General features: G+C 37.9%; 2 protein-coding genes and 1 long non-coding RNA gene across 3 annotated transcripts in view; 2 read left to right on the forward strand and 1 right to left on the reverse strand.

Moving 5' to 3' along the window:
* Positions 1-831, forward strand: part of LOC119488692 (intestinal-type alkaline phosphatase-like) — an 8,624-nt gene extending 7,793 nt beyond the window's left edge. Inside the window, exon 11 of the mRNA XM_037770545.1 lies at positions 372-831. Within this exon, the coding sequence (XP_037626473.1) occupies positions 372-652 (281 nt within the window). The 3' untranslated portion in view covers positions 653-831. The remainder of the gene's footprint in view (positions 1-371) is intronic.
* Positions 1-7,051, reverse strand: part of LOC119488693 — a 19,209-nt gene extending 12,158 nt beyond the window's left edge. Inside the window, exon 1 of the long non-coding RNA XR_005207011.1 lies at positions 7,038-7,051. This is a non-coding gene — a long non-coding RNA (uncharacterized LOC119488693). The remainder of the gene's footprint in view (positions 1-7,037) is intronic.
* Positions 2,730-14,296, forward strand: ankle1 (ankyrin repeat and LEM domain containing 1). Its single transcript, XM_037770543.1, has 10 exons — positions 2,730-2,840; positions 2,877-2,963; positions 5,474-5,626; positions 5,980-6,085; positions 6,207-6,330; positions 10,117-12,552; positions 12,745-12,913; positions 13,494-13,656; positions 13,754-13,886; positions 14,082-14,296. Exons 2-10 carry the CDS (start codon positions 2,899-2,901, stop codon positions 14,246-14,248), a joined length of 3,516 nt encoding a protein of 1,171 aa, XP_037626471.1. The 5' UTR covers positions 2,730-2,840; positions 2,877-2,898; the 3' UTR covers positions 14,249-14,296.

The raw sequence follows: 14,296 nt of genomic DNA on the forward strand, positions 1-14,296 counted from the left end.
TAAATACCAACACAATAACTGTTGTTATATTATAAGCACTACATGTAATATAAAATACTGTAAAATACTATAACATTATCATCCTATAATCATTAAGAAGTGTCAAATACTGTCCAAAAACTTGGTGCAATACTGTAAAAACTGTCTACCTTATGTTATGACTGATCGTTTACAACATAATGCAAAGATACAATTCTGCAATGAATACAACAGTAAAACGTATGATATTCCCTTGTTGTTGTTACTGTGTCAAAGATCTGACTCAGTTTAGCTGTATTGGATTTGATCATATAGTCATATTGTTATTTGTCTATGTGCCAGAAAACCCCGATATAGCTACTATAATGCTCCTTTGTCCCGTTCTTCCTCAGCGGATAAGGAATACCGTCAGCAGGCTCCTGTCCCTCTTTCATCAGAGACCCATGGCATAGAGGATGTAGCCATCTTCGCCAAAGGTCCCATGTCACATCTTTTCCACGGGGTCCAGGAGCAGAACTACATTGCCCACGTCATGGCTTACGCTGCCTGCCTGGAGCCCTACGAGAACTGCGAGCTACCCGAACCCCTGCAGCCCAGCCACGCTGGATCCATCCACCCCAGCCTGCTGGTCCTCCTGATGGGCCTCCTCCTCCTCTCCCTCTGCTCTGTCTGAGATGACTTTGGCATCTGGTCCTGACCTTGGAATAACTGTGCTATCTGACATTTTGATTGAAATATTAATAATCCTTTCATCGTGTTTTCTTTGTGGAATTTAAGAGCTGTATAGTTGCACAACTTTGAGATCACTGCCATTTTTATCTTGTTCAGATAACCTTGTTGTAAAAAATCAATCAATCAGAGCCATGACTTTTAACACTCCATTGAGTTTATTTTTTATAAAAAATGGTGTTGTAATTATTTTTTATATATATATTTTGAATAAAGGAGTAATTTTCTCATATTAGATAAAAAAAAATGTAAAAAAAAACACTCTTTTAATGTTTCAATATGTCATGCTTTCATTTGTTCTTTGTGGGAGAATCATTGTCCTACAACGTAACAGAGTAATTGTCATTATTGTAGGCCTATCTCTTTCCAGGCCTCTCTTTCTCTATACAGATAGACAAAATGCTTATTGTAAAAGGTTAGAACCAGTCACATTTTCGTCACCCTCTATAACAATTAGCCTATGCTAATTGTTTTTAAGTGGCTTGTCAGTATCTTGTTACTGAAACATAATTTTATTAAAAAAAAATATGCAATGAACACACAAGACTCAACATTTATTGTGGGATAATTAATATAAAAATAAACATAGCATGTAACCCAGAACATAAAGCATGTCTTTGCAGAGTCCAAGTAGCAAACATTTGAGCTTTACTTAACTTAATCAGTTAATGCAAAAGTATGGATCTTTCAAAGTCATCACAAAGCCAGTATGTGATTTAGGCCTATAACAATTAGGCTACATTTAAATATAGATTTCTAAAATGGTGCTTTGAGGTCAAGCTGTGATACTTAATGATGGAATCTTACTTTAACAAAAGACCACACATCTTTTATTCAAACATTAGGAACATGTGATAAGTACAACAGTGATTGTTAAAATCTGTTCTAAGATTATTGGTGTTCAACAGAGAGACTTGAATTCCTTTTGTAACCAACAGATCCTCCGTAAAGCGGAAAGTATTTTAGCATCTTCTGGTCATGTGCTTTTTAGTGAATTTTCTCTGTTGCCATCAGGACGTCGTTAAGGTTTACCGGTTTGTAAAACTAACCGCTATTCTAGATCGTTTATCCCCTCTGCAATCAGATTATTGAATGCTACTTAGATCTTATATTTCTTATGGGTTTTTATCCTTTTAGCATCACAGATCATTTTATTCTTTATTAGACTGATCCTTCTGTTGTTCTTATTCAGTCTGTTTATTTATTAGTTAGTCTCATTTACATCAGTAATCGTTTTGGGTCCTTATTTATATTTTTTTAGCTTACATGGAGGGGGGTTATAATTTAAGAGGAAATTGAATTTTAAAAAGCATTGTGTTCGTACAACAAAGAAGAGTATGTGTATTTCAGTCTGTGGGGTGGATTTGTGGAATGGGTTAGCACCTAACCCATTCCACAAATCCTGGATGGGTTGAAGCGGAGCACAAATATAAATCAATTTAAAAAGCTATACAAAAAAGATATTTTTGGGAGGAATATGGATGAGGAGGAGTTGTGATAAGGGTTGTGTTATATACTTTTTAACCCCGGATGGATTTGTGGGTTGTAAATAAACTTGGGATGCTGTTCATATATTTAATTTGGGATGTAAATAAATCTGGGATAGTTTATATATTATATTATATCATCATTCTATGATATATGAGTTATTAGAGGAGAAGTGAGAAAGGGGTAGGCAAATATAAGTTTTACTTCTACCTACTCCTTTTCGGACACTATTACTCTTGTTTTGTTTGTTATTATTTTGTATCTGTTTTTATTTATTTTATGTTCTAAATAAAGTCTTTCATTCATTCATGCATACATATACAGTATGTTGTTGTGTGTCACTATGTTTTATCTATGTTTTTATGTTTTTATGTACAAGCTGTTCCAAACCAATTGCCCCTAAAGAGATTAATAAAGTTGTTTGAATTGAATTGATACAGAAACTGGCTTTTGACAGGTTAAATGTCCTTTTTCAATTAACGTCTCACCTGATTGGGTGAAGTGAAAGCATTGTCCAATCAGAGACAGCGAGGGGCGGGACTTCCGCCTGCTGCCGGAAAGGAGGATGTGTTTGTGAGTTTGGAGGGAATTTCAATGAAAACAGTCGCGCTGGTTCCTCGATAACTATGATAAACAAATATAACATATGAACGGAATATAACATATGAACGGAATATAACATATGAACGGATAACGCTGGCCATGGATCGAAAGGCGGAGAGGCTCGTGAGTCAGCTGTGTAAAGCAGTGAAGGATGGAGACCCGAGGTGATGTGTAGCCCTCTTCCTCTGTGTTGTGTCTGGACATGCCTTTTGTTGACATGCGACAGCTCTGACATGCATGTTAGTACATCTTGCACCATATGTTCCTGATACCATAGTGCAAGTAAAGCGAGCTTCCTTCCTTCCTAGCTAAGTGTTTGTTTTCTGAAGTCCTCAAACCCACAGAGTTTTAAATGTTTTCCTGTTTGATGATCTTTGTTTTAGCATTGTTTCTAAATAATCCATCAGCATTAGGGGCCTGTTTGTGACCACAGATTCCCTTAAACAGAGCAGTTTGTGTGTGATATGTCCACATGATGAATGAATGAATGAATGAATGAATGAATGAATGCATGAATGAATGAATGAAAGCATGAATGCATGAATGCATGAATGAATGCATGCATGCATGCATGAATGAATGAATGAATGACTTTATTTCGAACATAAAAAAAAATAAAAACAGATACAAAATAATAACAAACAAAACAAGAGTAATAGTGTCCGAAAAGGAGTAGGTAGAAGTAAAACTTATATTTCCCTATACCCCTTTCTCACTTCTCCTCTAATAACTCATATATCATAGAATGATGATATAATATAATATATAAACTATCCCAGATTTATTTACATCCCAAATTAAATATATGAACAGCATCCCAAGTTTATTTACAACCCACAAATCCATCCGGAGTTAAAAAGTATATAACCAACCCTTAATGCAACCCTTATCACAACCCTTAATGCAACCCTTAATGCAACCCTTATCACAACCCTTAATGCAACCCTTAATGCAACCCTTATCACAACCCTTAATGCAACCCTTAATGCAACCCTTATCACAACCCTTAATGCAACCCTTAATGCAACCCTTATCACAACCCTTAATGCAACCCTTAATGCAACCCTTATCACAACCCTTAATGCAACCCTTAATGCAACCCTTATCACAACTCTTATCACAACCCTTATCACAACCCTTAATGCAACCCTTAATGCAACCCTTATCACAACCCTTAATGCAACCCTTAATGCAACCCTTATCACAACCCTTATCACAACTCTTATCACAACTCTTATCACAACCCTTAATGCAACCCTTATCACAACTCTTATCACAACTCTTCCTCAACCATATACCTCCCAAAAATATCTTTTTTGTATAGTATCTTTCAGATTTTTACCATTTGACATGACTGAAGCTTTTCACTGATGCACCAGCCATCAGTGAGACCTTAGTTAGGCTCTAAATATAAATATAATATAATATATATAAATATAAATAACTAGGGTAACTTGTCCTATGCTGTACAGATAAAGCACCCTGAGGAAAAAATAAAACTTCCTGTTCACTACAGATTTACTTGTCATCTGTCTACATCATCTACAAATTGCAGATAAACATGATGACTTAATATACAGGGCCTAGTATTTAAAATAAGGTATTGAATCACCTGATAGTGATACTCCTACCGTAACTATTTAGGGATGCATTGATCGGATATCAGGCCGATACTGACTGAAATAACTTGATTGGATATCGGTGACGATGGGGTCGATACATTAAATTCAATTCTATGTTTATATACAATATACGTTATGTACTGGAATTTAAATTCCTGGTCAAGTTTTGACCAATTTGTTGCTTCATTAAAAAGGTTCACACTTGAACTGTATTTCCTATTCATTTTGAAGATTTTGTTTTTGCCAAGTTTTGGTGTATATCCATCCATTATCTGTAACCGCTTATCCTATCAGGACTGGAGCTGATCCCAGCTGACACTGGGCGAAGGCGGGGTACACCCTGGACAGGTCGCCAGACTATCGCAGCGCTGACACATAGAGACAGACAACCATACACGCTCACATTCACACCTACGGGCAATTTAGAGTCAACAATGAACCTAACCTGCATGTCTTTGGACTGCGGGAGGAAACCGGAGAACCCGGAGAGAACCAACGCTAACACGGGGAGAAGGTGCAATCTCCACACAGAAGGGAACCTTGAACCTGCGACCCTCTTGCTGTGAGGTGGCAATGCTAACCACTGCACCAAAGTGCAGCCCTGTTGGTGTACAATTTATTATTTTAATAATAAATAACAATTCACTTAATGTATATCTATGTATTGATTTGGTACATTTTGTTTTATGAAGTTAGGAAAGCAATGTTTGAGTCAAGCCTGTTGTTGCCTTGCACATAAAAGTCCCAGTCACTTCCACACAGTGAGGCATATAGATCCGATCGGTACTCGGTATCCGCCGATACCCAAAGCCCAGGTATCGCTATCGGGACTGAAAAAGTCTGATCGGTGCATCCCTACTCATATTAGCCACTGTGTTTAGAGTCTTTAAAGTTTCTGTGTCAAACACAGGAAGCTATTGTATAAGTGATTATGCTTTTTTTATCCACCTTTTATCCAAACTACAACATTTTGCAGGACATCCTACCTTTTCTTAGTACAGTAAGTCTGTATCCTGCACTACAGATTGTAACAGATCTTTCTTCCTGGGCAGATCTGTGCTGCTGCTTCTTTCACAAGGTGCATGCCCCGACCTGGTGGGTGGTAAAGGGGTGGCTGCCTTACACTTGGCTGCTGGCAAAGAGACTGAGAAGAACACACGCTGCCTGAAGATGTTGCTGCAATATGGAGCGGACCCCAATATCAGGTATGGTTAGAACACAGTGGAAAGAAAAATCCCCATGTCACCTTGTTAGATCATTTTCCTCTTCACCTCTTCCTCTATCTGTATAACTACAGAACCCATTTATTTGAAATTGCTTTTGAGATTACTGTTCTTTTGATAAACACAGCATCTGTCAGTGTATATGAAGGTTGATTTGAGCAATCCTCCACAGATTTTTTGCACCACATAAAGCCTGCAGTAACTTTACATTGTCTCTAATAGCCTCCTCTATTTGGAAATATGTTAAAATATAGACACGAGACACTACTAAAATTCTTTGAGCATAACAATAATGTAATGTTTTGTAAAGTTGTTTTCTTGTGTTTTTCTCCCAGGTCATCAGACGGCCTGACTCCTCTTCACATTGCTGCACTGTGGGGATGTTATCAAAATCTGAAGCTGCTCTTGATGAACGGAGGGAACCCAAACATTAAAGATAATGTAATTAATCATTTTCCATCAGTGCTGCCGCACCCGAGCTGCAACAAGATATGTACTAATGTGTGGCTTTAAATGTTTGCTTCAGTTTGGTTTACACCTGTTGTCTCCTTAACGTATGTAGGAAGGGAATGCACCAGGGCAGCTCGCAGAGCAACAGGAGAATCGAAAATGTGCCCAGCTCCTTCAGGAGCACCAGTCCAGCTCAGTGGAGACAGAGGAGGACGACTTACCTCAATTCCAATACTGTAAGAAAGTCTCTTTGAAGCCATTGTTTTGTTGGAGTTTACTTAAAACACTTCATCTGAAAAATACCACTTGAATGCAGAGGTCATTTGTCCAACTTCTGTTATTTCATAAACTTGAAGAAAACAATACATATCAGTGTTAGAAATGGAGATACAGAATATTACAGGAATATTTATTCAGCTAGTCAAGGGTTTAACATCAAGCTCGGCTGCAAGCAGATTATATCATAGTATGATAACTAGGGGTGTAAGAAAATATCGAGTATCACAATATTTATATTTCGTGATACTGTATTGAGTTTCAAAAACAATATTGATTTTTATTTAATAGTTGACATGCAAACATTAACTCAATCAACACTTTATTTCGTTTTCAAAGAGATGCCCCCTCTCAGTGTTTGTGCCCTCTCACAGTAGTGCTGTGATGTTGGATGTTACAGGGACTGTGATAAATGCGAATGCAGATCCCACTGTTCTGATTGTCAACTTTTACTCAGATTTGATGCATATGCTGGTGTGTTCTTTATACTATGACAGTTTTCCTAAAATTAGATTTAAAAAATCACAATACATTGCCTTGCTTACAGTATCACAATATAACGTAATATATTGAATCGTAAGTTATAACCCTGTATCATGATACGTATCTGGTCGCCAGATTCTTGCCAATCCACTGCCCTAATGGTAACGTCATATCTTAGTAATACCACAATTATTACAGTGGTCATATACCAATCTCAAGTGTTAACTCCCTAAATCCCTTTGAATACAAAAAACACACATCTGACTGTATTGATCTTGGATATTGTGTCTTAAAAATGTAGGGAACCAGGAAAAAAATACTTTGTCAATACCTGTCATCAATTTTTTTTTTTTTTTTTTTTTTACCTTTTTCAGACAGTTTAGACTTTTATTTTACGGACATTTTTCAGATCTTTTTTTTCAGACTTTTTTTGTCGGACATTTTTCAGATCATTTTTTTCAGACATTTTTCAGATCTTTTTTTCAGATCTTTTGTTTCAGATCTTTTTGTTTTCCAACATTTGTTTTTCATACATTTTTTCCAGACTTTTTAATTTTTTTTTATACCTTTTTCAGACATTGTTTAGACTTTTGTTTTCCAACATTTTTCAAACTTTTTTTTCAGACTTTTTTCAGACTTTTTTTTTAACGGAAATTTTTTCAGACTTTTGTATTCCAACATTTTTCAAACATTGTTTAGACTTTTGTTTACGGACATTTTTTCAGACTTGTTTTCCAACATTTTTCAAACTTTTTTTTTTCAGCCATTTTTCAGACTTTTTTTCGGACATTTTTTCGATCTTTTTTTTCAGACTTTTTTCAGATCTTTTTTTGGGACATTTTTTTAGATCTTTTTTTTCAGACATATTTCAGATTTTTTTTTTCAGACATTTTTAAGACTTCTTTTTGGGACATTTTTCAGACTTTTATATTTTTTATTTTTTTTTACCTTTTTCAGACATTGTTTAGACTTTTGTTTTACGGACATTTTTTCAGACTTCTTTTCCAACATTTTTCAAACTTTTTTTTTCAGATATTTTTTCCAGACTTTTTTATTTTATATTTTTACCTTTTTCAGACATTGTTTAGACTTTTGTTTTTCAGAGCTTTTTTCAGAATTTTTTTTGATCTTTTTCAGATCTTTTTTTTCCGACTTTTTTCCGATCTTTTTTTCGGACATTTTTTCAGATCTTTTTTTTCAGACATTTTTAAGATATTTTTTTCAGATCTTTTTTTTCTGACTTTTTTCAGATCTTTTTTTCGGACATTTTTTCAGACATTTTTCAGACTTCTTTTTGGGACATTTTTCAGACTTTTATGTTTTTTATTTTTTTTACCTTTTTCAGACATTGTTTAGACTTTTGTTTACGGACATTTTTTCAGACTTGTTTTCCAACATTTTTCAAACTTTTTTTTTCAGCCATTTTTCAGACTTTTTTTTGGACATTTTTTCGATCTTTTTTTTCAGACTTTTTTCAGATCTTTTTTTGGGACATTTTTTTAGATTTTTTTTTCAGACATATTTCAGATTTTTTTTTCAGACATTTTTAAGACTTCTTTTTGGGCCATTTTTCAGACTTTTATAATTTTTATTTTTTTTTACCTTTTTCAGACATTGTTTAGACTTTTGTTTTACGGACATTTTTTCAGACTTGTTTTCCAACATTTTTCAAACTTTTTTTTTCAGATATTTTTTCCAGACTTTTTTATTTTATATTTTTACCTTTTTCAGACATTGTTTAGACTTTTGTTTTTCAGAGCTTTTATCAGAATTTTTTTTGATCTTTTTCAGATCTTTTTTTTCCGACTTTTTTCCGATCTTTTTTTCGGACATTTTTTCAGATCTTTTTTTTCAGACATTTTTAAGATATTTTTTTCAGATCTTTTTTTTCTGACTTTTTTCAGATCTTTTTTTTGGACATTTTTTCAGACATTTTTCAGACTTCTTTTTGGGACATTTTTCAGACTTTTATATTTTTTATTTTTTTTACCTTTTTCAGACATTGTTTAGACTTTTGTTTACGGACATTTTTTCAGACTTGTTTTCCAACATTTTTCAAACTTTTTTTTTCAGATATTTTTTCCAGACTTTTTTATTTTATATTTTTACCTTTTTCAGACATTGTTTAGACTTTTGTTTTTCAGAGCTTTTATCAGAATTTTTTTTGATCTTTTTCAGATCTTTTTTTTCCGACTTTTTTCCGATCTTTTTTTCGGACATTTTTTCAGATCTTTTTTTTCAGACATTTTTAAGATATTTTTTTCAGATCTTTTTTTTCTGACTTTTTTCAGATCTTTTTTTTGGACATTTTTTCAGACATTTTTCAGACTTCTTTTTGGGACATTTTTCAGACTTTTATATTTTTTATTTTTTTTACCTTTTTCAGACATTGTTTAGACTTTTGTTTACGGACATTTTTTCAGACTTGTTTTCCAACATTTTTCAAACTTTTTTTTTTCAGCCATTTTTCAGACTTTTTTTCGGACATTTTTTCGATCTTTTTTTTCAGACTTTTTTCAGATCTTTTTTTGGGACATTTTTTTAGATCTTTTTTTTCAGACATATTTCAGATTTTTTTTTCAGACATTTTTAAGACTTCTTTTTGGGACATTTTTCAGACTTTTATATTTTTTATTTTTTTTTACCTTTTTCAGACATTGTTTAGACTTTTGTTTTACGGACATTTTTTCAGACTTGTTTTCCAACATTTTTCAAACTTTTTTTTTCAGATATTTTTTCCAGACTTTTTTATTTTATATTTTTACCTTTTTCAGACATTGTTTAGACTTTTGTTTTTCAGAGCTTTTTTCAGAATTTTTTTTGATCTTTTTCAGATCTTTTTTTTTCCGACTTTTTTCAGATCTTTTTTTCGGACATTTTTTCAGATCTTTTTTTTCAGACATTTGTAAGATATTTTTTTCCGATCTTTTTTTTCCGACTTTTTTCAGATCTTTTTTTCGGACATTTTTTCAGATCTTTTTTTTCAGACATTTTTAAGATATTTTTTTCAGACTTTTTTTTCCAACATTTTTCAAACTTTATTTTTCTGACATTTTTCTCTGATTTACTAATTTACTCCAACATTTGCCAGTAGCACTCACTATTTTCCCAGTCAAATAAAAAAAATAAATACAAGGCTGATCATCTGCCAAACTGTCTGGCAGTTTATAAAGATGATTTGATTTGGCTGGCTAGTAGTCATTTTTTTTTTTTTACCTTTTATAGAAACCATGTTGATTTTTATTTCTTTTTTTTCTCCACAGCTGTGTATTCAGACCAAACAGACACATCCAGCTATCCTGAGTCAGACTACAGCTTCAGTTCCCGCTCTTCTATGATAAGTGACTTCGGTGAAGCCCTATTGAGCAGCACAAGGCACTCATCATTTTTCAACCTGTCAAACATTAATGGAAGGCCAGAGTGCAGAGGAATATCATATAACAGACTTTCTGACATGGACACTAAGAGGCATCTCAGCCAGGACTGGAACAATGCCTCCTCACATCGGGCATCTGAAGGTCCCTCCATACTATCAAGCACTCGCATGTCTGCAGCGGGACCTGCAGCTGCAATGCCGACTCTTAAGGAGGAGGATTTATGTACTGATGATGGTGTGTTCACATCAAAAGCAAGTGAACATGTTGCCACAACTGATGGCAGAGTCTCCCCCTCCAGAAGAGACACTCTCCAAGCGTTTCTCTCCAGGCGAGCGAGTCGTAAGAGTGTGAGCTTCAGAAATGTGGATGAGTATTTCCCTGTTTTTAGTCCTGAATCCCCCAAACAGCAACTTGGTGTTGACGGAGGCGGCCAGTGCTCCAGCAACTTATCTTTTGACATGTCTGAGTACACTGACTTCCTGGATTCCGATCGCATGGCCACTGTTTTACACAAGCAGGGCATCGACGTCACATCTCCGGATCACGTTTATGTTTTTTGCAGGGAGAGCAGCGGGAGTGCAGAGGAGGACATGGAGAAAACGGTCATCAGTCCCTGTGATTTGGAAGAGAGTGATGATGAACGTGTAAAAGAGGCTCAGGTGGATATAGCAGATCGGCCAGCCCGTTGCCACGTTGGCAGCAGTAGCAGCGGTTCTGGTAGTAGTCATTATAGTAGCTGTGAAAGCGATGACCATTACACCAGTGCTCTGGATGCTTCTATACACCCCAGGCATCGTTTACTCCCCAAGGTAAAGGAGGTTTCTCTTGAGGCTGAATCTGACAAAGAGATTCAGATTTGTACAGACTCTGATTGGAATCTTCCACCTGTTCAAACAGAACCACAGGTAGATTCAAAACCTGAAACTAAAGAGCATGCACCAGGTATGTGTGACAAACTGGAAGAACACCCAAACAGTGTATTGTTTGAGGCTTGTAATGGTGCTGTTGTGGACACTTCAAGTGAATGTGGTGTTGACACCCCATTGAATGATGCAGCTGAGGCGTTACAGGAAAACGTCCACCTCCCGTTCACTCCAAGTCCTTTTGTAACAGGCAGGACTCGCTCCCGGTTGAGTCGCTGCTCATTGAGAACAAGCCAAACCCCCGAAAGCCTCCTCGCCACGTCTTCTCTGTTTGAAGAGACCCTCCCCACACCGTTTCGAACACGCCGCCAGACGCCCAGATCTCAGAGCAGTGAAGACTTTTACAGTTCACCACATGCACCTTATTACACACCATCCTATGCAGACAGTAGCGCGGGACTTGCCTCCTTGTTGCCTGCTGATTGCCAGGACACACAGTCCAGCACCCTCAGAGCCGGTTCAAGTGTTAGCGATAGCCAAGCCGACACTCTCGTCCTCTCCAAGAGCGTAACCGATTCTGCTTCTGAATCGCAGACTTTGTCTGACACAGTCATACTGGAGGAAAAGCAGGACTCTTCAATGGATGCTTATGAGAGAAACCTTGCAGAGGTCATAATGGCCATGCGAGGCCATAATCTTGTTGAAGGTAGGGACTTTCTGACTGATGATGTGACTAGTACAGATGAGGCAACAACAGAGAGAAACGTAAATGATGCTTCTGGTCAGGACAAAGTAGAAAGCCCAAAAGACGCCTGGATCACTGAGGACTACAGCTCTCAGCTGGACTCTGTCTCATCTTCATCCAGCTCCACCTATTTTTCCCCAAGGAGGTCCAGGGAAGATTCCGACCTTCCTTGCACTCCAGGCACCGGATGCACCCCCAGGTACAGCATGAGCCGGCTGTCGAGCTGCCGCAGGCCGCAACACCTGGCCAGCCTGTCTTACACCCCTGGAGGGCGTCCGCTCATTCAGGATCTGGACGAACCGGTGGAGTACCTCTACACCGACTCGGAACAGGGCCACAAGCTGATCGAGACTCACGTCCCGCCTACGGCGAACACCTCACTCAGCGCCAGCATGAGTACCAGCAGCAGCAGCGAGGATACCATCCTTTATGACTGGCGCTCCACGCAGACTGACATGAGGAACGGAGGAAAGGAGAACCAGAAGCCCCAGATGGTGCCGCAGAAGGAGGAAAATGACGAGGACAGACTGTTGCCGGAGACCAAAGGGTTGACTGACAGGGAGCTGAGATCGAGGCTAGTAGAGATGGGGGAGAGCCCGGGCCCTATCAGCTGCCGTACCAGACCCACCTACATGCGAAGGCTGTGCCGTCTGTTGCAGGAGTCAAAATCCCAATCAGCACATCCCCAGCAGCAGTTAGACCAGCCACAGACAGGTAACGCTTCTGATCTTTATTTAAAGTTCTTATTTATCGTACTTGAGCCATGCTCACCACCACTGTGGGTGGATTAGATTAGAAACACTCAACGAATGAGGCATATTAATACACTTAATATCATTTAGCTTATCGACCCTGTCACTGACGCAGCGAGCAATTTTCTTGTGTTGTCTTATTTTATTTCTGTAGATTTAGGTTATAGTCCAGAATTGTGTCGCGCCCTGCGGATTTTCGAGCTGCCTGACTGCCAGGCTGACGAGCAGGCTTTGTGCCAGCAGTTTGACCAGCCAGATCAAAACAGGAAGTGGAGGGAGGGCATCATCAAGTCCAGCTTCAACTACCTGCTGCTCGACCCAAGGTCTGCCGCCTCTCGATTCCTCTTTCTCTTTGCTTTCTTGTTGCAAGCTCTCTGAGGAAAGATGTTTCGCCTAATGTGATGAGATGATGCCATTTCTTACTTGGCAAGGAAATCATTTCTACAACCCCACTGCTTGTAATGGTAATTACAGGAGGCTATGGTGTGTTTGAAAAGCAGCCATTTGATCATTTTGGGATTTGCTGTAGGAGCTCATCCATTTATTTTGTCCCGTAATCGGAGAAACAGCTCGGTTTGTCGGTTGTCATTTATTGTAAATGTCACTGGGATGATCAAAAAAGCTGGAAAATCAGGCAAAACATTTGCACAAATCAGCAACAGTGGCTCAGTAAGGAAAGCCGTATAAACTCCTCTCCATATATGTGTGTTTTTATTGATTTGGCTCCATTATCATATCACTTGTTATAAGGTCAACAGAGCTGGAACTAAACTAACAAAACAAGCTAATTGGCTGATTTTCTAGATTAATTAAGTCTTAACCACCATATCCCTGTAAGACAGAGAAACACCGTTCACCCTCAAAGTGTAATTAGATGGGTCTTTGTTTTTCTTTCTCTGCCAGAGTGACAAAAAACCTCCCGTTCCGCAGTCACACCATGACTCCACACGAGTGTTTCCACACATTTATCCACGCTATATTTTATGTGGGCAAAGGAAAGCGCTCCCGTCCCTACAGCCACCTGTATGAGGCTTTAGAGTACTTCAAAGGAGACAAGACTTCCAAGGTAAGGCAGCAAACACCGATCTGTCTTAGTTTAATTACATTTAAATTACGTGTACATTACGCATTATAAAACGCTGTCCCTTTATTCTCTGTGACAGAAACTGTGCTCCAAAGTGCAGCACATTCTTCAGGTGTGGAACGGCGAGCAGGGTGTCATCTCTCTGCATTGTTTCCAGAACGTCATTCCAGTAGAGGCTTACACAAGAGAGGCCTGCATGGTGGAGGCCATCGGTGAGTACAAGGAGGGGTCAAACTCATCACCAATTATCTTTGTTAAGTTGCAAACAATAATGTAACCTACTGGACTGTATGAGACATCTGTTAATTTTTCCAGAGGAAAATCCACAAATGAAACGACAAACTTGGAGAACATTGATCTTATGCCAGTCCAGCATGTCAATAACTTTAATTCTCCAATTGTCCCAGGGTTGAAGATGCTCACCAATCGGAAGCGAGGCGATTTTTACGGCGTGGTGTCCAACTGGCAGTTGAAGAAGAAACGGGACTTAGGCGTCCACCTGCTCTACCGGGCCATGCAGATCTTCCTGGCAGAGGGTGAAAGACAGCTCAGACCAGCAGACATCAGACAGTAGTGACCCCCACTGGAGGGGGGTAAGAACAGCAGTCGAATGCACAGATGG

The sequence above is a fragment of the Sebastes umbrosus genome, chromosome 5 (genome assembly GCF_015220745.1).
Source record: "Sebastes umbrosus isolate fSebUmb1 chromosome 5, fSebUmb1.pri, whole genome shotgun sequence".
Lineage (NCBI taxonomy): Eukaryota > Metazoa > Chordata > Actinopteri > Perciformes > Sebastidae > Sebastes > Sebastes umbrosus.